This window comes from Rana temporaria, chromosome 6 (genome assembly GCF_905171775.1).
Source record: "Rana temporaria chromosome 6, aRanTem1.1, whole genome shotgun sequence".
NCBI lineage: Eukaryota > Metazoa > Chordata > Amphibia > Anura > Ranidae > Rana > Rana temporaria.
Genome location: NC_053494.1, coordinates 181,122,388 through 181,145,317, shown reverse-complemented (window position 1 = coordinate 181,145,317; position 22,930 = coordinate 181,122,388). Strand labels below are relative to the sequence as shown.

General features: G+C 41.7%; 1 protein-coding gene across 2 annotated transcripts in view; it reads right to left on the bottom strand.

Annotated features, from left to right (window-relative positions):
• The window catches only part of WDSUB1 (WD repeat, sterile alpha motif and U-box domain containing 1), a 61,101-nt gene that overhangs the window by 4,970 nt on the left and 33,201 nt on the right, over positions 1 to 22,930 (bottom strand). For both annotated transcript variants that reach the window (XM_040357902.1, XM_040357903.1), the window contains 4 exons: positions 21,904 to 21,944; positions 15,414 to 15,520; positions 12,150 to 12,326; positions 9,147 to 9,287 (listed from right to left, as the gene is read on the bottom strand). In XM_040357902.1, coding sequence (XP_040213836.1) covers positions 9,147 to 9,287; positions 12,150 to 12,326; positions 15,414 to 15,520; positions 21,904 to 21,944 — 466 coding nt within the window. The remainder of the gene's footprint in view (positions 1 to 9,146; positions 9,288 to 12,149; positions 12,327 to 15,413; positions 15,521 to 21,903; positions 21,945 to 22,930) is intronic.

The window sequence follows — 22,930 nt, the reverse complement described above, 5'->3', positions numbered from 1 at the left end:
ACAGGGAAGGGAGAAACCCTATCCTTTTAGACTATAGGTTTGAATTGGCCACCTCACAATGATGGAGCAAGAGCCCTCCACTAGAACAAAAATGGCTGTAGCCACATAATGGACTTTAACAGCACAAAACATGTCAATACAGGGGAGAGAAGATTCCCTGGTATGTTTCAGAGCAGGACACAAAGAGGGAAGAATTTAACTGATCTGATGGTGTCACCACAATATGGCACAACAGTGAGTTTACCAAGAACTGGACGTCCCACCAAAATGTATGAAAATACGAGAAGAAAACTGGTCAGGGAGGCTGCCAAGAGGCCTACAGCAACATTAAAGGAGCTGCAGGAATATCTGGTAAGTACTGGCTGCGTGGTGCATGTGACAACAATCTCCCGTATTCTTCATGTCTGGGCTATGGGATAGACGGAAACCTTTTCTTACGAAGAAAAACATCCAAGCCTGGCTAAATTTTGCAAAAACACATCTGAAGTCAAAAGCATGTGGGAAGATGTGTTATGGTCTGATGAAACCAAGGTTGAACTTTTTGGACATAATTCCAAAAGATATATTTGGCGCAAAAACAACACTTCACATCACCAAAAGAACACCATACCCATAGTGAAGCATGGTGGTGGCAGCATCATGCTTTGGGGCTGTTTTTCTAGAGCTGGAACAGGGGTCTTAGTCGAGGTAGAAAGAAAGAAAGGGTTGGGACTTTAAATGAGATGTGTGTTGATGCAAACAGTATGTATAAATAAAGAAAGTAGTATAGCGTAATAACCAGGCTCAAACTTACCAACCAAATTTGAAGCCGAATTCAACTCTATGTTAAAAGCAGACATTTGCAAATATATGGATAAGCCACAGGCCGTTTACAAGGCTCTCTGCATTCCTGTGGTCCTAACTAAACTTTTCTAGTTTCCTCAGTAGAGGCATACAAGTGCTAATGAGTAGATGGAGAGCAGGTGACTTAGGGGTGTGTGTCACCAGCCAGCCTCCATCTAAAATAGGTGTATCAATAAAGAGCACTGGAAAAAACGCATAAGGGTAAATGTATAAGCATCAAAATCGCATCTCCATCCCTATTGATAAACATGGAACTGGGTTTGGGACTTTGAATGAGGCATGTGGATGACACATGCCTCCATTCCTGAAAGTTAATTACGCTATACTACTTTATTTATTTACTTATACATACTGTTTGCATCAACACACATCTCATTTAAAGTCCCAACCCTTTATTTCTTTCAACTTTCAGGGATGGAGGCATGTGTCATCCACATGCCTCATTCAAAGTCCCAAACCCAGTTCCATGTTAGTCAAGGTAGAGGGAATTATGAACAGTTCCAAAAACCAGTCAATATTTGCACAAAACCTTCAGGCTTCTGCTAGAAAGTTGAACATGAAGAGGAACTTCATAATTCAGCATGAAAACAACTCAACGCATACATCCAAATCAACAAAGGAATGGCTTCACCAGAAGAAGATTAAAGTTTTGGAATGGCCCAGCCAGAGCCCAGACCTGAATCCAATTGAAAATCTGTGGGGTGATCTGAAGAGGGCTGTGCGCAGGAGATGCCCTCACAATCTGTCAGATTTGGAGTGTTTCTGCAAAGAAGAGTGGACAAATATTGCCAAGTCACGATGTGCCAGGCGGATAGACTCATACCCAAAAAGACTGAGTGCTGTAATAAAATCAAAAGGTGCTTCAACAAAGTATTCATTTAAGGGTGTGCACAGATTTCAATTTGTTCAACTGAGTGGTACAGTTTATAAATCACATTGAGTCCTGGTTCACACTGGTGCGATTTGACATGCAAAATACTTTTGGTAATATAGTGTATATTTGCATGGTAGATACACCTTAGATTGTAAGCTCTGTGAGGGCAGGGACTGGTGTGAATGTACAGCATGGATGGCTCCATTTTCTCGGCTGAATGAGAAAACAAAATCAATCTCCACCGCCGGCTATTGTACAGAGACAGCTGTATCTGATAACATGTAATCACTTGTGCCAAAACATTTCCACTCAGCTCAGGCAATTTTTTATCTGATATTTTTTTAAGCTGGGTGGTGCTTGCACGGCCACCAACAGCTCACATTTTTCCCGACAAAATTCGAGGAGTCTATGGGGGCCTTTAAAAACTGTATAAATTGTCAGCGCTATATAAATAAATAAATAAAAATATCAAAAACCTCTTGTTGCCCCTTTTATAGTTCTCTTTGTCCTTTGCTAGTTTCCATTCAGTAGCAGGCAAAGTATTTTAAAAGTACTCTCCTTCAGAAAATAAATTCCCCCCCCCAAGCGTTTGATAAGTGAGAGAAAAGAAAGATTTGGAGCAAATCTTTCACATCATTAATTACATTTTCAGTGCAAGTCTGAAATTGTTTTGTGAGCGTTCGTCATTGAACTGTCACAGGAATAATCTAAGCTTCGCGCACAAGTCCCCAGTCGGCCAGATGCTTTCATGTGTAAATAGGAAGCATAGAAACAAGGACGTGACTTGCTAATTAATTGAAGCTGACAATCTTTTCCTTTAGGTTTTCCTGGCTGCCTGAAAAACAAATTAACTCCTTCTATTGCAGGCCCTCAAGACTCATTAGACCTAAATATGTTAATAATAAGAATTGTATTACGCATCTTGGCTGTAGCACTGCGGTAGTCTCCTTATCCCTAAATGCATTTTTAATGTTGCTAAAATCCATTTAGGAGAACTGCCACCTACATGTAGAAAGGCGGCCATTTTGTATAGATCCATTGTTTAGCCGGAGTGTTCACTAGAAAGGCTACTTACAGCAGTAAATGAAGACCAACCATTGAGACAGAATTGTGCCATCAAACTATTTTTATACTTGTGTAAACATACAGGTTTGAGCCTATAGAGCAGTGGTCATCAACCCTGTCCTCAGGGCCCCGCTAACAGGCCAGGTTTGCAAGATAACTGAAATACATCACAGGTGATATCATTTGCTGCTCAGTGATTGCAGTATTCTAGTCTGCATCTCCCCAAGGAAATGCATCAAATCTGGCCTGTTAGGGGGTCCTGAGGACAGGAGTTGATGACCACTGCTATAGAGAACTCAGACACTCCCTGGTCTTGGGTAAATGGTAATCAGTCAAGAAGAAAAAAAAATGGCCAATTCCTCTTCTGAGCAAGTCGGGGGAGTTACCAGAGTCACAGACCTGGAGCAAGTACTGTACACCGATTGGTAGATCTGACGATTTCTCTCAGAACATGTTTTACTTTAAGGAAATGCATTCTGGGAAATTACACAGCATGCTCGAAGTGGGACCTGTAAAAATGGGGCATTTGAAGTCATTGACAAGAAAGTATAAAGCATCAGCAGACTGCACAATAGGCCACGATTGTGATGGGTACAAGAGATCAGTATTGCAGAAAAGTTCCTTAGAGCGCTTACACACAAGTATAAATTTGATGTTAAGGAAAGACATGGTGGAATTATTGAACAGCCTTGTCTAGAAGATGGACAATTGAGGAACCCCTATCCCATTCCAGGAACGGAATAGGGGTTCCTCAATTGTTCATCTTCCCTGCGGTTGTTGTCACTGACCATCACACCAGCAACATCACTAACGTACAGTGACACATCTGGGACCCTTCCATCCAGAGACAGGCAGAACCATATGGAGCAATTACAGCTGGGGTTTAATACTTTTGCCACTTGGTTGGACAGATACCTTGTAAATTTTAAACTGTGGTTTTTGTTTTCAATCAACTATATTCTTCTTAACCACTTCCCATCCGGGCCAATTCTGGCACTTCGCTCCTACATGTAAAAATCTTCATTTTTTTTGCTAGAAAATTACATAGAACCCCCAAACATTACAATGGCAGTCATTGCAACTTTTCAAACACTTTTTTTGGTCAAAAAGAATGTTTCATGCTTTAAAAAAAAACAAAAAACATTAAAGTTGGCCCAAATTTTGTCCATAATGTGAAAGATGAAGTTACACCGAGTAAATAGATACCTAACATACCTAATATGTCACTCTTCAAAATTGCACACCCTCGTGGAATGGCGCCAAACTCCGGTAGTTAAAAATCCCCATAGGCAACGCTTTAATTTTCTTTGCAGGTTGTATGTTTTGAGTTACAGAGGCGGTCTATGGCTAGAATTATTGCTCTCACTCTAATATTCACGGTGATACCTCACATGTGTGGTCTGAACACAGTTTTCATATGTGGGCGGGACTTACGTATGCGTTCGCTTCTGCATGCGAGCACACGGGGACAGGGGCACTTTTTTTTTTGTAAATTCTATTTTTACTTTGACACTTTAAAAAAATATATATCATTTTTATTCCTATTACAAGGAATGTAAACATCCCTTGTAATAAGAATATGGAATGATTGGTCTTCTTTACAGTGAGATATGGTGTCAATAAGACCCCACATCTCACCACTAGGCTGGGAAGCCTGAAATAAAAAAAAAAAAAACAATCACGGCAAAGACGGCACCATTTTTTTTTTATTAAGGCAGGGGCGTGACTTCATAACATCGCGCCCGGCCTCCGAACGATCAGAGACTCTGGTGATCCTCTGCTCCGCCCAAAATCTCTATGGTAGGCATCCAGGGCTGGCGGATCTGTTCTCCGACTCACCGATCGCAGCGGGAAGTGGTTAAAGAACTTATAGAGGCCGTTCAAGAATTCCACTTACGATAAGACTGCCTTTCCCTAACATCAAGCTTATATTGGTGTCTAAGAGCTCTAAGGAACTTTTCTTCAGCCCTGTACCCCTTTCTCTCCTTCCCAAAAGTGACCTTTAGCAGCTAAAACTCATTGGACCAATAACATTTTCACAGGGGCTATACCAGGCACCTAATCTTTTACTGTTGTACAAGAGATCAGTATGGTTTTGCAAAGGAGAAATCAGCAAGTTCATTAATTTAGATTCAGAATGATCATACAGTGCATGGGGTATTTATTATACCACAAACACAAAAAAAAAAACCCCGGCATTCAGGGTATTGCTGGTTAATATGGTTCAGCGATTGAATACGCCTCCTTATAGCGTAAGCAGTATCCAGTGTTTGGATGCTCAGATTTACCAAAGAGCTGCTGTAAACACACAGACCTTGCTAGCTTGTGGCTATTGACATCATTAGACCGATGTTATCCCATGCAAGACTATTTTCCCACGTGAAAAGAGTTTTTCCCACTGAAAAAATACTGTTTTCTAATTCCTATACACTCAGAGCCGCAATCCAGGCTCAATTCAACCTCACAGAGCTAAGAGTACCTGCAGCCCTCTCCATCTAACGTCCTGCTCCATGTGACGTATGAAACGGAAGGCTGAACACTGACCAAGCTTTAAAATAGAGCTGCACACACCTGATTGTACTTTTCAGGCCGTACAAGAGTAAAAAAATGAAGCCTGGATGAACACCCATGGGCAGATTTGACAAGGCAGTCCGAATAGCAATGAAAATAAAGTGTAATAACATACAGCAAAAAAAAAAAAAAAAAAAACAACAACACTCGCCTGTTCCTATTGCATTGCTCCCTCGTTGCCCAAACTAGCAATGTTGTCTGTGTCACTGCCCCGTTACTAGCAAGTGAGATTTTGCAGCGTTTCAACCAGCAAGGAAGTGACGCCATAGGGGCAGGCGGAGGGCTAGTGATCCTGTTGCTATGCGAGTTACTCATGTGACATTCCATAAAAATACTATTTTTGGACTCATTGTAAAATCCTTTAAAGGACACCGGATAATAATTCATAGATATTTTGATTATACTGTTAGGAGGATTAGAAACAGGCAAACAAACAAACAAAAAGTTAACCCAGCCCCCCCAATAACCCTACCTCCAACCATAATGCTCCAGTTTTGTAAGCGAGCCAATGCCATAGCACAGAGAAAGGGGGACCCATATTCCTTAATGGACCCAAGATAAAGAGTTTATCCTATACTTACTGTGTTCCCTTATCCCTCAGTGGATTTTATCACCTACAAGAATGTGTCTAAGATATTTGGGTTATACTGCCACCTTCAGGAGGTTTAGACACTGGCATACAAAAAACATTAAAGTGTTTGTTAAAGGGTATGTAAAGTAATTTTTTTTAAATAAACATGTTATACTTACCTCCACTGTACAGCTCGTTTTGGACAGAGTGGCCCAAAAACCTGGTCTTCTGGGGCCCCTCGGCGGCTGTCTCGGCTCCCCCTCGCAGGAACTCATCACCTTGATGAGTTGTTGCGGGCGTGCTCCTGTGATACAGCCGGCGGCCATTGGATATGATTGACAGCAGCGCGAGCCAATGGCCAGATGGTCACCAGTCATCTCTATGAACGGCGGCGGCCCGGGCGCAATGTTATGACATCACGCCCGGGGACCGGAATGTTAAAAAAGCCACAATTGCGGCTGAAAGCATGAGATCCGTGATTTTTTTTCCCATACTCATGCTTTCCAGTCTGGAGGAGAGATGTGGGGTCTTACTGACCCCGCATCTCTCCATAAAGAGGACCTGTCACACTATTTCCTCTTACATGGGATGTTTACATTCCTTGTAATAGGAATAAAAGTGATCAAAAAAAAAAAGTGTAAAAATAAAATAAATTAAGTAAAATAAAAAGAAATTTTAAATGCTCCTGTCCACAGTAGCTCGCACTCAGAAGCGAACACACACGCAAGTCCCGCCCACATGTAAACGCTGTTCAAACCACACATGTGAGGTATCGCCGCGTGTGTTAGAGCGCCAGCAACAATTCTAGCACTAGACCTCCTCTGTAACTCTAAACTGTTAACTGTAAAAAACTAAGCAACGCCTATGGAGATTTTTAAGTACTGAAGTTTGGCGCCATTCCATGAGTGGTATCTATTTACTCTGCGTAACTTTATCTTTCACATTATACAAACAAATTGTGCTAACTTTACTGTTTTTTTATTTTTTAATTCATGAAACCGTTTTTTTTTTCCCCCCAAAAAAAGGCGTTTAAAAAATTATTGCGCAAATACCGTGGGAGATAAAAAGTTGCAATGACCGCCATTTTATTCCCTAGGGTGTCTGCTAAAAAAAACATATATAATGTTTGGGGGGTTCTGAGTAATTTTCTAGCAAAAAAAAAAATGATGATTTTTGCATGTAGGAGAGGAGTGCCAGAAAAGGCCCGGTATGGAAGTGGTTAACCATTTAAGCCCCGGACCAATATGCTGGCTAAAGACCCAAGGTGTTTTTACAGTTCGGGACTGCGTCGCTTTAACAGACAATTGCGCGGTCGTGCGACGTGGCTCCCAAACAAAATTGGCGTCCTTTTTTCCCCACAAATAGCTTTCTTTTGGTGGTATTTGATCACATCTGCGGTTTTTAGTTTTTGCGCTATAAACAAAAATAGAGCGACAATTTTGAAAAAAATGCAATATTTTTTACTTTTTGCTGTTATAAATATCCCCCAAAAACATATATAAATTTTTTTTCCCCCTGAGTTTAGCCCGATACGTATTCTTCTACCTATTTTTGGTAAAAAAAATCGCAATAATCGTTTATCGGTTGGTTTCCGCAAAATTTATAGCGTTTACAAAATAGGGGATAGTTTTATTGCATTTTTATTTTTTTTACTACTAATGGCGGCGATCAGCGATTTTTTTCGTGACTGTGACATTATGGCGGACACTTCGGACAATTTTGACACATTTTTGGGACCATTGGCATTTTCACAGCAAAAAATGCATTTAAATTGCATTCTTTATTGTGAAAATGACAGTTGCAGTTTGGGAGTTAACCACAGGGGGCGCTGTAGGAGTTAGGCTTCACTTTGTGAGTGTTTACAACTGTAGGGGGGTGTGGCTGTAGGTGTGACGTCATCGATCGTGTCTCCCCTATAAAGGGGATGACGTGATCGATACGCCGCCACAGTGAAGCACGGGGAAGCCGTGTTTACACACGGCTCTCCCCGTACTTCAGCTCCGGGGACCGATCGCCGTACTCGAGCGGCGATCGGGTCCGCGGGACCCGCGGTCCCGGAGCTTCGGACCGGGTCACGGGCGCGCCCGCGACCCACGGCTGGGTACAAGTACAGGACTTATATATACGTGCTTGTGCCCAGCCGTGCCATTCTGCCGACGTATATGTGCAGGAGGCGGTCCTTAAGTGGTTAAAGTGGTTGTAAAGGTTTACATTTTTATTTTTTAAATAACAAACATACCATACTTCCCTCCACTGTGCAGTTCCTTTCCCGAAGGGGGTTACATTGTGGGCGCGCTCCCGAGTCCATAGCCGCCAACTACAGGACTCGGCCCCGCCCCTCTCATCATTGGAGTTGATTGACAGCAGCGTGAGCCAATGGCTGTGCTGCTATAAATCTATCCAATGAAGAGCCGAGAAGCCAGCGCGTTCACAACGCAGGACTTTCGAGGGCTCAGGTAAGTAAATGGGGGGCTGGGGCGGGGCTGTAAGCATTGGATATTTTTTCACCTTAATGCATAGGATGCCTTAAGGTGAAAACATGCAAAGCTTTACAACCCCTTTAAGGGCATAACACAAAATATTTCACTGTAAGAACAGGACTTTATGCTGTACTTGCAGGGTTCTTATGTCCCTAAATGGACTTTATTGAGGGACACAGTAATGTAATAATTTTTAGACATTGTAATCTTAGTACAAGGCCATTTGAAGCAACCAACTCCCAATGGAAACTAGTTTAAAAATAAAAAGGGACAAAAGCAAGAAAAAGGACACAAAGGATCAATGTTGTTGGTCAAACTAGATGGGTTGGTGTCTTTTTCAACCTCGCTAACTATGGAACCTGATGTTCCAGAACAGGGCAAGTAAACACCATTAAGGGGAACTACCTGATAAAATGTTGGGCTCGGGTGACAATGTAGGGGGCAACCAAACATCCACCATGAGACAAAGTGGAACAAAAAAGTACCAGAACAGAAGAGATAATCAGATGGACAGAAATTGTAATAAAAAGTGTAGTTAAACTAGACACAGTTGGAGGTGGGGTTGTGTGGGGGCCTGGTGTAAAACTGTGTCCGAACCTCCTGAAGGAACCAGTATAACCCAAACGTCTAGAAATTACTATCTCCTTGGGTCCTTCAATGGACAACAAACAAAAAGCAATTCTGAACTGCTTCTGCATGGTACCAAAGCCTCCTCATTACCCTAGAGGTGTGAACCTTTTACCTGATACAATGACTGGATCCTTCATGATCTCCCATGTAATGGGGCAAATAAATTCTTCAGGGATGTTGGAAGAAGATGCTTTCATCTTGCTTCGTAATTCTTCTATCTTCCTCATAATCTTATTTCGCAGTCCTAGGGACTCTGCCAAGTTTAAACATTTTTAGTTAACGGCATAAATAATGAATTTGGAAACAATGGTACACAAAACGCTATACTGATCCATACTCAAAACCACACATTAACATCTGCTCACAACATTGTGCTTTTAACTGAAACTCACCCCATAAGATGAAGTGACAACAATAGATTGGAACGTTCAGGAGACTCGGCAGAAGATCAGTACCTGCACATTTTGGCACTAAACTGCCTGGAACTTGGACAATATTACATTGAAAGGAGGTTCTGAAGGGGCCTTTAGGGGATTCAAGTGCTCTAGATCTTCCGAAGAATTTGAGCACATTTTTTTTTTCCATAAGATATCACGTCATTAATATGCTTTTTTTTTTTTCAGCGTGGAAAGGAGCGATGGTAATTTTGAGCTATAAAATGCTTTGAAAAAAATAAAAATGACCCCGTAATGAGCCCAATATTCGTGGTTTGTCATGCTGAATATATGCAACCCCTATACTGTATATGTAGAAGTTAGGACGCACTTGGTGCAGAATTATTATATATACATTTTTTTTTTTTTTGCCCTTTTAACCACTTTCAGACCCTGCACTGTATATATACGTCGGCATTTTAAAGATGGATATCTCGGTAACGGCAGCAGCTGCTGCAACAACCAAGGTATCCATCTTTAGTGCTAAGGGTCCTGTACACGATAACGGCGGTCTTCGCGGCAGATTCGCCGCGAGTTTGCCGTTATCGGTGGCGGGAGAGGGCCCCCCCTCCCGCCGCTCTCCCGCGCCCTCCGCCGCTTACCGTTGCCGTCGGTAGCGGCGGAGGCGATCGGGCCTGTTCGGCAGCTGACTGGGGATGCGAGTGAGGGAAAAATGTCCTTCACCCGTCCCCATAGCTCTGCTGGGCGGAAGTGACGTCAAAACGTCAGTCCCGCCCAGCGTCTTAAAGAAACATTTTTTTTTTTTGTCATTTGAAAAAATGACAGTTTCAATTTTTTTTTTCTTGCATTTTAGTCTAAATATGAGATCTGAGGTCTTTTTGACCCCAGATCTCATATTTAAGAGGACCTGTCATGCTTTTTTCTATTACAAGGGATGTTTACATTCCTTATAATAGGAATAAAAGTGATCAAATTTTTTTTTTGTTCAGTGTAAAAAGTAATAAACTAAATAAGAAAACAAAAAAAAAATTTTTTAAAGCGCCCCGTCCCGACGAGCTCGCGCGCAGAAGTGAACGCATACGCGAGTAGCGCCTGCATATGAAAACGGTGTTCAAATCACACAAGTGAGGTATCGCCGCGATCGTTAGAGCGAGAGCAATAATTCTAGCCCTAGACCTTCTCTGTAACTCAAAAAATGCAACCTGTAGAATTTTTTAAACGTCGCCTATCGAGATTTTTAAGGGTAAAAGTTTGACGCCATGCCACGAGCGGGCGCAATTTTTAAGCATGATATGTTGGGTATCATTTTGCTCAGCGTAACATTATCTTTCACAATATATAAAAAAATTGGGCCAAATTTATTGTCTTATTTTTTAATTCAAAAAAGTTAATTTTTTCCAAAAAAAAGTGCGCTTGTAAGACCGCTGCGCAAATACGGTGTGACAAAAAGTATTGCAATGACCACTATTTTATTCTCTAGGGCAGGGGTGTCAAACTGGCGGCCCTCCAGCTGTTGCAAAACTACAAGTCCCATGAGGCATTGCAAGGCTAACAGTTACAAGCATGCCTCTCACAGGCAGAGGCATGATGGGACTTGTAGTTTTGGAACATCTGGAGGGCCGCCAGTTTGACACCCCTGCTCTAGGGTGTTAGAAAAAAATATATATATATAATGTTTGGGGGTTTTAAGTAATTTTCTAGCAGAAAAAACTGTTTAAGTCTTGCAAACACCAAATCTGAAAAACACCTAAGGTCCTTAAGTGGTTAAACATGCCAAGTGCCCCCTAACCACCGGTTCAAATGGGGAGTCAAACAGCTTAACCCATTTATGCCTGAGGTTGAATTTATTTTTTTAATTTGTGCATAAAATTCACCTTGTTACCTAGAGTAGTAGGGTATAAATAACTCCCACATCACTACGGTTCCAATATTGGAACATGAGGCATTAATATGCTTACTATGTTCATCAAAGTCACACTGGTGATGTTCAGGTTGCATTCACCACTGAGCCAACATGGCTTCCTCCACCTGCATGCCTGGTGTGTGTGTGTGTGTGTGTGTGTAGAGCACAGTCAAAGTAACATGGGCACTCTTCTGCATCCAGCTTCCTTATGTACTTCAAGGGGAAAGGAATTGGGGGGGGTTGTAAAGGTACATTTTTTTTCCCTTTACCTGCAGTCCTCCTTCACTTATCTCATCCTTCAATTTTGCTTTTAAATGTCCTTATTTCTTCTGAAAATCCTCACTTCCTGTTCTTCTGTCTGTAACTACACACCGTAATGCGAGGCTTTCTCCCTGGTGTGGAGTGTGGTGCTCGCCCCATCCCTTGGACTACAGGAGAGTCCAAAAGCAAAATTGAAGGATGAGGTAAGTTAAGGAGGACTGCACTAAGGTAAATTAAGCTATTTAGGAAAAAAAAATTGTACCTTTACTACCCCTTTAAACTTGAAGTTTGGGAGGTTAATATGGGTAGTACCTTATACTCGGGCTGCCATAATTAATAAATTGGTGCCCCACACGTGTCAATACCACAGAAGTGCCTTCATAAAATCAGAGGATGGTGAAAAGAGACTTTCGCTATAACAACCAATCAAATGCTTGCTTCCATTTTCTAAGCTGCACTGGATAAATGACAGATGAACTCTGACGTGGAGTTACTGCTAATTTCATAAATACCCACAACCCCCTACATTTTTATAGAGAGGTAGAGTTTGACTTACCTATCTTCAAGTCATTGAGCAGTGTGTCCTTGGTGAGGTCAAGCAATTCTTTGCCATCAATATTGTTGGAGCTGAACTGCTGTTCTACCTCTGCCAGGCCTTCTGCGGAGAGCCAGTTCCTGACATCTTTCTCTGTCCAGTTCTCAATATGGGTTTCAGTTCTTCTCAATCTGCCAGCTAAAAACAAAAAAAAATCCAGGGATGTGTGCTTATTGGGAGGATGCCTAGATCTCTGTTAGACTGAAGTCTCGATATAAATAAGCCAATAATTTCACTATAGTACAAAGAACAGATAGGGAAAAACTTCCAGGCAATGTTCCCTGTGAGGTCCAAGTAACTGTTTTCAAAAAGGAGAAAGGTCTTCTGGGTAATGTATTGTACAGTAGGGCATTGCAAAACATTAACCCACTGCTGTATTCTGTAGTCAAGAAGTTGCTAATGCCTTTGCTATGACAATTGCCTTAAGCTATTCATGGACAAGGCAATTCTCAATAATAAAAATGTATTTTACACCTTCAATTATTCAGGCTAACACTCAGAACGTGCAACATGGGTGTCCAGCCATTAAATGATGTCTGGCACAACATAGAACCAGGCAGTGTGGTCTGTGTGGGACTAAACTAGACACGAGGGGCCCATTTAAAGTGTTTGTTACCCGGACAAAAAATAGATCCTGTTCCCTTAAATCAGGTTATACAGCACAGTGCTTGTGCTGTGTAATTTGGCCTCTTTATCACCTGAAATACTTGACTGATCCTAACACTTTCTGCCCTCCCCCCTGTAAACTAACCACGGTTTATCATGGCTGCTGAGCCCTGACACTGTGGTCAGTTTACGTGCCTTCGTCATCCACTGTGTCTCTTCTCTGCTCTCAACTCCCCTCCTCCCCTGCCTGCCTATCAGCTCCAGACACTGCCCACCCCCCTATACTGCCGCTATAAAAAAGGTTGGGGACCACTGCGTTAGAGCGCCAGCAACAATTCTAGCACTAGACCTCCTTTGTAACTCTAAACTGGTAACCTGTAAAAAACTAAGCAACGCCTATGGAGATTTTTAAGTACTGAAGTTTGGCGCCATTCCATGAGTGGTATCTATTTACTTGGCCTGTACTGCTGCTATAAAAAAAAAAAAAAATAGATCATCTATTTACCATCCCATCCAGTATACAATGCTATGTGTCCCAATTCCTGTGCTGTATTAAAAAAAATGAATATTTCTACCTTATCTTAGAGCGTTTCCTGGCACTCACGTGACTCCTCAGCTCTCTGCTCCTCCTCCTCCCCCCTCCTCCCAGGTGACGTCAGCGGGGATTCTTGGCCCCGCCTCAATATAGCTGTCAGCCGAAGAAAGCTGAGGAGTCACATGAGCAGGGCAGGACTTAGGGTGGTGGGGGCCCCTGGGCTTGAGTGTTGAAGGGGCCCCCTGGAGCCGAGAATTGGGGGGGGATCGAAGTTGTTGAGCGGGGGGGTTCCTCCTGCTTCCGTGCTGCCTCCTCTTGCAGTGCGGGAAAATTAACCCTTTTGCGGGACTGCGGGAAGAAGCTGTCTGTGCAGTAAAGTCCCACAGAATCCGTGCGTGTTGGGAGGTATGCGCAGGGCCGCCATCAGGAATTTTGGGGCCCCTTGCACAGCTTAAGGCATGGGCCCCCTGAAGCAGAGAACCTAGGGGGGTGGGGGTGCTGCCGCCTGAAATTGAGAAGCGTGGGGGCTGCCGCAAATTGAGAAGCGGGGGGGCCTTTACAAAAAAAAGAAGAAATAAAGAAGAAAACAAATATATATATATATATATATATATATATATATATATATATATATATATATAAAAAGGGGGGTAGCCATCCGGGGCCCTGGGGACCTCTGGGCCTTTTAATAAAAAGAAAAAAAGAAACCTCTGGGCCCTTTAATAATAAAAAAAAACATTTATAAAAAATACATAAAAAAAGGGAGGTTGCCATCCGGGGCCCTGGGGACCTCTGGGCCCCTGGGAACCTCTGGGCCTTTTAATAAAAAAAAATAAAATAAACATTTATAAAAAAATAAACATTTATAAAAAAAATAAAAAAAGGGGGGGTTGCCACATGGGGCCCTGTGGACATCTGAGCCCTTTAATAAAAAATATATATATATATATAAAAAAAAAATGTAAATTTTTTTATAAAAAAATAAAAAAGGTGGGTTGCCATCCGGGGGCCCTGGAGACCCCTGGGCCCTTTAATAATATATATATATATATATATATATATATATATATATATTATATAAAAAAAAACATTTCTTTACAAAAAATAAATAAAAAAAAGGGGGGTTGCCGTCCGGGGCCCTGGGGGCCTCCGGGCCCCTGGGGACCTCCGGACCCCTAAAAAAAAAAAAAAATGATATTATATATGTATATATATATATATAAAAAGGGGGTAGCCATCCGGGGCCCTGGGGACCTCTGGGCCTTTTAATAAAAAGAAAAAAGAAACCTCTGGGCCCTTTAATAATAAAAAAAACATTTATAAAAAATACATAAAAAAAGGGAGGTTGCCATCCGGGGCCCTGGGGACCTCTGGGCCCCTGGGAACCTATGGGCCTTTTAATAAAAAATAAAAAAATAAACATTTATAAAAAAATAAACATTTATAAAAAAAAATAAAAAAGGGGGGGGGGGTTGCCACATGGGGCCCTGGGGACCTCTGAGCCCTTTAATAAAAATATATATATATTTATATATATATATAAAAAAAAAAAAATTTTTTTATAAAAAAATAAAAAAGGTGGGTTGCCATCCGGGGGCCCTGGAGACCCCTGGGCCCTTTAATTATATATATATATATATATAAATAAAAAATATATAAAAAAAAACATTTTTTTACAAAAAATAAATAAAAAAAAGGGGGGTTGCCGTCCAGGGCCCTGGGGGCCTCCGGACCCCTTAAAAAAAAAAAAAAAAAAAAAAAAAAAATTTTTTTTTTTTTTAAGGGGGCCCCCTATTGGGTGGGGCCCCTGGGCTTGAGCCCAGTCAAGCCCAATGGTAAGTCCGGCCCTGCACATGAGCGTCCCAACGCTCTAAGATCAGGTAGAAATCTGCATTTTTTTTAATACAGCACAGGCACTGGGACACGTAGCATTATATAACAAATGGGTCGGTACACAGATGATATAGTGGCTCAACAACCATTTTAAGGTTTTAATTACAAAACTATACCTGTACTTCAAACTTTAAGAAGGGCAATTTGAATTCCTATCCTGTGTTTTTTTATGTTGTGAAGAATATAAGCACCTTCTGACTGAGTGGTTGATCCCAGTTTCCAGATAGCCACAGTCTTGTCCATGGATCCAGTGGCCAGTAAGGGCAGGTTTGGTGCTAAAGCACAGGCAGTCACATAGCTGTAGAAAATCAAGGAATAATAAACTTTATTTCATATAGTGCCTTTAAAAGTAGCTTCTCAAAGCGTTTTACAAAGACAAGAGAAACAAAAACACAGGAAATATACAGAATAAAACAGGAGGGGGAAAAAAAGGGGACAATTTCATGAAAGATTGTTTGAAGAAAAAGTGATATCTGGAGTTTTGGAGAAATCTCTGTTCCCCTTTGAGTGTAGGCAAGTAGGAAGACCAGAATTTGAGGACCGGAGGTTATGAGTGAGGGAGTACGTTGATAAAAGTTCAGGCAGATAAGGCCGATAACGGGGTACCAAGTCATGAAGAGCCTTATAGCTGAGCAAGAGGATCTTAAAGTCTGTGTGAAACCCGATGAGTAGCCAGTGCAAGGACTCCAGGATTGGGGTAATATGATCACTACTACCAGTCCTAGTCAGGATTCTGGCTGCAGAATGTTGTACATACTGTAGCCGAATAATAGTGGGTTTAGGTACACCAACAAGTAGAGCATTGCAGTAGTCAAGTCGGGAGAACACAAATGTATGGATCAGCTTTTTAGCTACAGTGTATGATCGCATAGGACATAGCCGAGCAATGTTTCTCAAGTGGAAAAAAGATGTTCTGGCAACATTTTGTACATATAGATAAAAGGTTAAACTAGCATCAAACATCACCCTAGACTGAATCTCAAGTACAGTGCCCGTTATAGTAAGGCTACCAATATTGGCCTTACAGAATTGATGGGAGTTGCCAATAAGCAGGACTTCAGTATTGTCAGTTTACTTTGGCCCCATTCACACTTGGACATCAAAGTTACATGACAAGTCGTTCTCCAGGTTTTCCGATGATAACCATTCATATATGCGCGACCTAAAGTTTCAACAATTTCAAAGTAGTGCATGCACTACTCTGGTCCGACTTTTAAGCAACTTGAGGGCCATAGACTTCAACGTTAACTTTCAGAAGTTGCATGAAAGTCGTACCTGAATGTAATACAATGCAACAGTTGTGCAATAGTTATCCATTATCACTGGTCAAAGCCAAAGTCGTATCTAAGTTTCACCAAAATTGCACTTCAAAGTCAGAGCAACTTTGGAGTCGTACAAGTGTGAATGAAGCCTTAAGGAGATTGTAAGTTATCCATGGTTTTTATATCGCAAATACAAGTAGATAAGAGAGAAGCAGCCAAAGTAAAATCCATAAGAGATCTAGATTACATAGAAAAACAATATCATTACCTAAAACGAAAGAAGGAGCGGTAGCACCAGATTTATACTATTATTATGTTGTGGCAGTCCTGACTAGGTTGGTGAACTGTTTCCACTATTTTGATACTAAACAATGGGTATTAATAGAGAAGTGGTTGAATCAATTTGACCTTCAAGCACTTCCTTGGATAGATTTACCTTCCGGTGGTACCCACTGAGACCTATCCTCTTCCCTACCCTTTCTTACATCTAATCTATTGAATACCTGAGATAAAATGGTCTCACGGCTAGGGCTTTTCTCAAAAGTAGGACTAATGACACCCTTATTCGGTAATCCTCAATTCCCACCTGCGATAGACCGGATACATTTCTTTACGTGGAATAAGGAGTCTCACCAAAGAGTGAGCCAGATTCTTTGCCAGGGAAAACTTCTGCCCTTATTAAATGTAATCTCTACACAACAGCCTTCATTTATGCAATGGCTGGAATATTAGAATTTGTTGTCATTTTTGTCCTTTAACAACATTTTTTAATAGAGATTTAAATTAGTTTGAGTCCCTTCTGTTGCAGAACTCTAAACCAAAGCATGTCCTATCAGCAATAGATTCTTATTATAAAAAATCATCCAGAGCTCCTGTAAGTCACAAACAAATGGGCATGTGATCTTAACCACTTGCCGACCAGCCGCCGCAGTTTTACTGTGGTAGCATGGCATGGCTGAACAAAATTACGTTATTTTACGTCGCTTCGCCCTGTGGCCACTAGGGGCATGCGCGTACCGCCAAATGCGCCCAGAGGCGATTCAGTTCGCATGTGTTGCGCTATATAAGTTTCTCACCCATTCACTTACTCAGATGCACGCACGCGTGCCTGCTGCTCGCCCCCCGGAGCCGATTCTTACCTTTGCTAGCCTGAAAGCTGCTGCACAAGGTTTCAAAGTTTCAGGCTCCTTCCACCCAATTCTGCGCTGAACAACCTTCCCACTCAGATCTACATGCAAGTCTTCTACAGGCTACAATGAGGGCAGGTAAGGGGTAAATAACTTAATTCGGAATGATCGGAAATCTAGAAAATTAGACTGCATCAGGGTTCAGCATACTTAGACTTGTGCAGAGACTATGGCGTTGATTTACTAGCAGTTGCCCCTGAGCAAGCTCCTGAGAAGCTCTGCTAACTTCCATCAATCTAATCATGTTCAAGCAAAAATGCTGTTTTTTTTTTTTTTTGCAGGTGATTGGGTATTCTTTGCAAAGTGGAGCTTTACTTCATTTACTAAGCTCTATAGCAACTGCAGTTTGCAAAGTGCACAGTCTATTCGCCAAGGCAAGAACCCTTAGTCAGCAGAGTTAGACCCCTTTCACACCGGGCAGTTTTCAGGCACTTTAGCGCTGGAAATAGCATCTGCTAAGCTTCTGAAAACAGCCTACAATTCATGCAAGTGCAAATTTTCACACTAGGGGAAGTGCGCTTGCGGGACGTTCTGAAAAGTCCTGCAAGCAGCATCTTTGGGGTGGTTTGGGAGTGCTGTATTTAGCACTCCCAATACGCACTGTCCATTGGAATGAATGGGAAGCGCTTTCAAAGCGCCTGAAAAGAACTTTGACAGTGCAGCAAAACAGTTTTTAACCCTTTGGGGTTAAAATCGTCCCGCTAGCGGCCGAAAAGCACAGCTTAAACAGCGCTAAATCGTCCACGGCCCCAGTGTGAAAGGGGTCCTAGGGGCATGGCATTACTTGCTTCCAGAATACCAACAAATAAAGGATTTTATACAGTTTGGTAACCTAGTGTATCTGAACTTTGCTAAACTTAAACAGCCTAGTTCGCACCCCTAGTTTGTATTTCAGCGCAGCGTTTTTAAGAATGAATGGGGTGTTCCAAACTCCTAATTGCAGCTATGACTTCATGGAAATGTCGGCAGGATGTATCTAGATCCACAGGCTAGGTTTTATACTTGATCTATGGAAATACATTTTACAGACAATGTTGGCAATCACATGGCTGTTCAGATTTGTGGCCTGGAGGGAGCATAACTGAAATCCAGCCCTGATGAAATGACTTGCAATGCATACCCAACATTCTCAAAAACACAGTGTCTAGGGCGTCATAATAAACACGGCTCAGATGCTTCATACTGATAGAGGATTGCCCCGTAATAACCCGTCTTTTCATTATTCCATCTATAAAATATAGCACTGCCATGTGCCTTGACAAAACACATTTTTACCGTCTCTCCTTTTGGGCTGCTGTTTCACAATACAGGAAGACATGACACATAGAACATTGCGTTCCATTGTTCTTTATTTGGCAGCAGAAATAGCTGCACAGGCAAGGTACACCTAGCGCACATTCCACAGGCAATAGTAATTTATTACATATGCCAAGGCCCGTGCTACATATACCACCCCATGATGTGACTGGTCTTTGGGGCAACACATTCTACACCAGTTTACTGCTTGTATCCTTACCATAGACAAAGTCATTGCAAATGTCACTACACAAAACTTGCCAACTGCTCCTGGTTGTAAAGCCCAACTCCAGTCAAATGTTTTTCTCAAATGTTTTTTTAGTTATCAATAGAGCTGGGAAGAGCTAAACCTCTGGTGGGTTTTTTATTGCCTTCTGTGCCCCCTCTGTGAACAATCCAAATAATTTGCATTATTTTTTAAACCACTTTAGGGTTAGAGGTGACTTACTTTAAAACTGGAACAATGTTTACATTACAGTAATGTGCTTTTGGCAATTGCCATAGATGAGGGTAATGATTTAAAGAATTTGATCTTGCTGTAAAATTAGTAATTTTGCATTCATCTAAACTGCCATAAAAAAAAAATTACTTTTAAAACATAGATGTGAGCTGGGTGTGCCTGGGCACACCCTAATCACCCTGTGTGCATTAGTATTATCACTCTATGCAACTGCAAACCTACCAAGACCTGGCCATCCACCTAAACCAGGGATATTCAATTAGCGGACCTCCAGCTGTTGCAGAACTACAAGTCCCATGAGGCATAGCAAGACTCTGACAGCCACAAGCATGACACCTAGAGGCAGAGGCATGATAGGATTTGTAGTTTTGCAACATCTGGAGGTCCGCTAATTGCATATCCCTGACCTAAACTGACAGACTGGGCAAGGAGAAGCAGCAATGAGGCCCATGGTAACTCTGGAGGAGCTGCAGAGATCCACAGCTCAGGTGGGAGAATCTGTCCACAGGACAACTATTTGTTGTGCTCTCCACAAATCTGGCCTTTATGGAAGAGTGACAAGAAGAAATCCAGTGTTGAAAGAAAGCTGTAAGAAGTCCTGTTTGCAGTTTGTGAAAAGCCATGTGAGGGACACAGCAAACATGTGGAAGAAGGTGCTCTGGTCATATGAGGCCAAAATTTTACTTTTTGCCCTACATGCAAAACGCTATGTCTGGTGGAAAACTAACACTACACATCACCCTGAACACAACACCCCCACCGTGAAACATGGTGGTGGCAGCATCATTTTGTGGGGATGCTTTTTTTCAGCAAGGACAGGGAAGCTGGTTAGAGTTGATGGGAAGATGGATGGAGCCAAATACAGGGCAATCTAATGCCGCGTACACACCATCACTTTATGTGATGAAAAAAAACGACACTTTCTGTGAAGTAAAAAATGACGTTTTTGAAACTTCAATTTTCAAAGACGAAGTTGCCTACACACCATCGTTTTCTCACAATGATCTTGCAAAGTGAGGTTACGTTCCACCACGTTTTACCATTGAAGCTCGCTTCATAACTAGCTTCTGGGCATGCGTGGATGAAAAAACGTCTTAGAAAACAACGTTTTTTGCTACACACGGTCAATTTCTGTGAAGTAAAAAGTGCACTTTTGAAAAACGACACATAAAATTGAAGCATGCTTCAATTTTCTTTGGTCGTTTTTTACAAGACATAAAACAACGTTTTCCCCCACACACAGTCAATTAAAGTGACGTTTTTAAAAACGTCATTTTTTTTCATCACATAAAGTGATGGTGTGTACGCGGCATTAGAAGAAAACCTGTTAGAGTCTGCAAAAGACTTGAGACTGGGGCAGAGGTTCACCTTCTAGCAGGACAACGACCCTAAACATACAGCCAGAGCTACAACAGAATGGTTTAGAACAAAGCATATTCTTGTGTTAGAATGGCCCAGTCAAAGTCCAGACCTAAATCCAATTGAGAATCTGTGGTAAGACTTGAAAATTGCTGTTCACAGACGCTCTCCTTCCAATCTGACAGAGCTTCAGCTATTTTGCAGAGAAGAATGGGCAAAAATGTCCCTCTCTAGATGTGCAAATCTGGTAGAGACATCCTCAAAAATAATTGCAGCTGTAATTGCAGAGAAAGGTGGTTCTACAAAGTATTGACTCAATACAAATGCACGCCACACTTTTTACATATTTATTTGTAGAAAATGTTGAAAACCATTTATCATTTTCCTTCCACTTGACAATTATGTGCCACTTTATGTTGGTCTATCACATAAAATCCCAATAAAAATTTTTTTATGGTTGTAACATGACAAAATGTGGAAAATTTTAAGGGGTATGAATAATTTTTCAAGGCACTGTGTGTATGTATGCATGCATGTACAGTATGTACGTACATTTTATATATAATATATATATCTAATTTTTTTTACACACACACACCCCTTATGGGGTGCACACCCTAATGAAATAGGCTGCACACACCTATGATACTTCTAAATATATATGAAGTAAATACACTTTTTCAAGTTTCAGTGACAGTTTTACAGAACTAATTGTGTCAACCTGCTGCTGTGAACAAGTCATATACTTTACATCACGATTCTATGTTCACAATACTCTATTACCTCCTTCAGCCACATATTCTAGGCTAGGGTTACCTCCTCCATTAGCTATTAAAGCTATGATGAAGGGGGAATTGCACTATATTATAAATGCAAGAACCCATTGATTTTGGCCCCCAAAAACCATGAGTGGTACTTGGACTTTCTTTGTCCCTCTTTAGATTTTGTTCGAAGTACCTCCTTGTGTCCCTTCCATTCATGGGGTTGTCTGTCAGTGTCTAGAGACACTGTACTCCCCACTATAAATTGTAATTGGTGTTTGGATCCAAAGTCTCCCATCTGCACAAAATTATACCGTAACTGGAGAAAAAAGTTTATCATGATATACAGTACTTACCGTGTGTGATGTGTCAGGATGTGCAGGATGCTTCCAGTTTTCTGAGAAATAATAATCATACGATATTAGGATGTGACCTTACACATTTACGTAAAACAAATATCACCGACAACATCTTAGCAATATAGTTTTATATTTACTGTAATTAAATGCCACATATATGCATGCTAGGCATTTAAAGGGATCGATAGGACTCAAATTTTGGGCATCTGACTAGGAACACTATGAGAACACTATTAATTCTAGTGACCTTGGTGGCCACCACTGTTACCCTCAATTTGGAGGGATTTCCTCTTACTTCCTGTTTTGACTATGGGACAGGAAGTGAAGGGAAATCTCCACAACAGCACACAGATAGTTTTTTTTTTTTTTTTGCCAACAGGGTTTTATGCATTTAGTTCTACTTTAAAATTTCTTCTGCAAACAATTAACACAAATCTCTACTGCATCCAGACAGAACAACTTGCAAAGCCTTGGGAGTAGTCATGGTGGGACTTTAGCAGTTCAGGGTGTACCACCCTCCCAGATAGGCTGCTAGATAGGATAGGCAAATTTAGTTTTGTGGCTCTGCTATAATCAGCAGAGCAGCAAGTGATTGATGTGGTCTGCTCAGGGCTCTACAGGCTGCAAGTTTGATTGCTTCTAGAGGCTTCCAGAATATAATGAGTGGGAGAACCAGCTGAGCAGCCCAATAATTTATGCAGCCCCAGCCAACTCTTGGGAAGGGTGCCCAGATGGTGGCTGGGAGAGTGAATAAATAGTCTGAAGCCTGGGAGACCAGTTGTCTTCCCCAGGAGGAGAGATTCCCAGACAGAAGGGCTTCTGCCCTTCCTGGCCATCCAGCTAAAGATTCTGCTTCGCACCAAGTTACCAGCTGAGCATAGCTGGGGGGGGGGGGCTATCCTACTGCAAATTCCTTTAAAAGGATCCGGTCTGGAGGCTCCACTGAGGAAACTGTCTGCCTGAGTCTGGAGGGAGGCATCCAAATCCCAGGGACACAGAGTACAGACCTGGGATAGGGATCCTA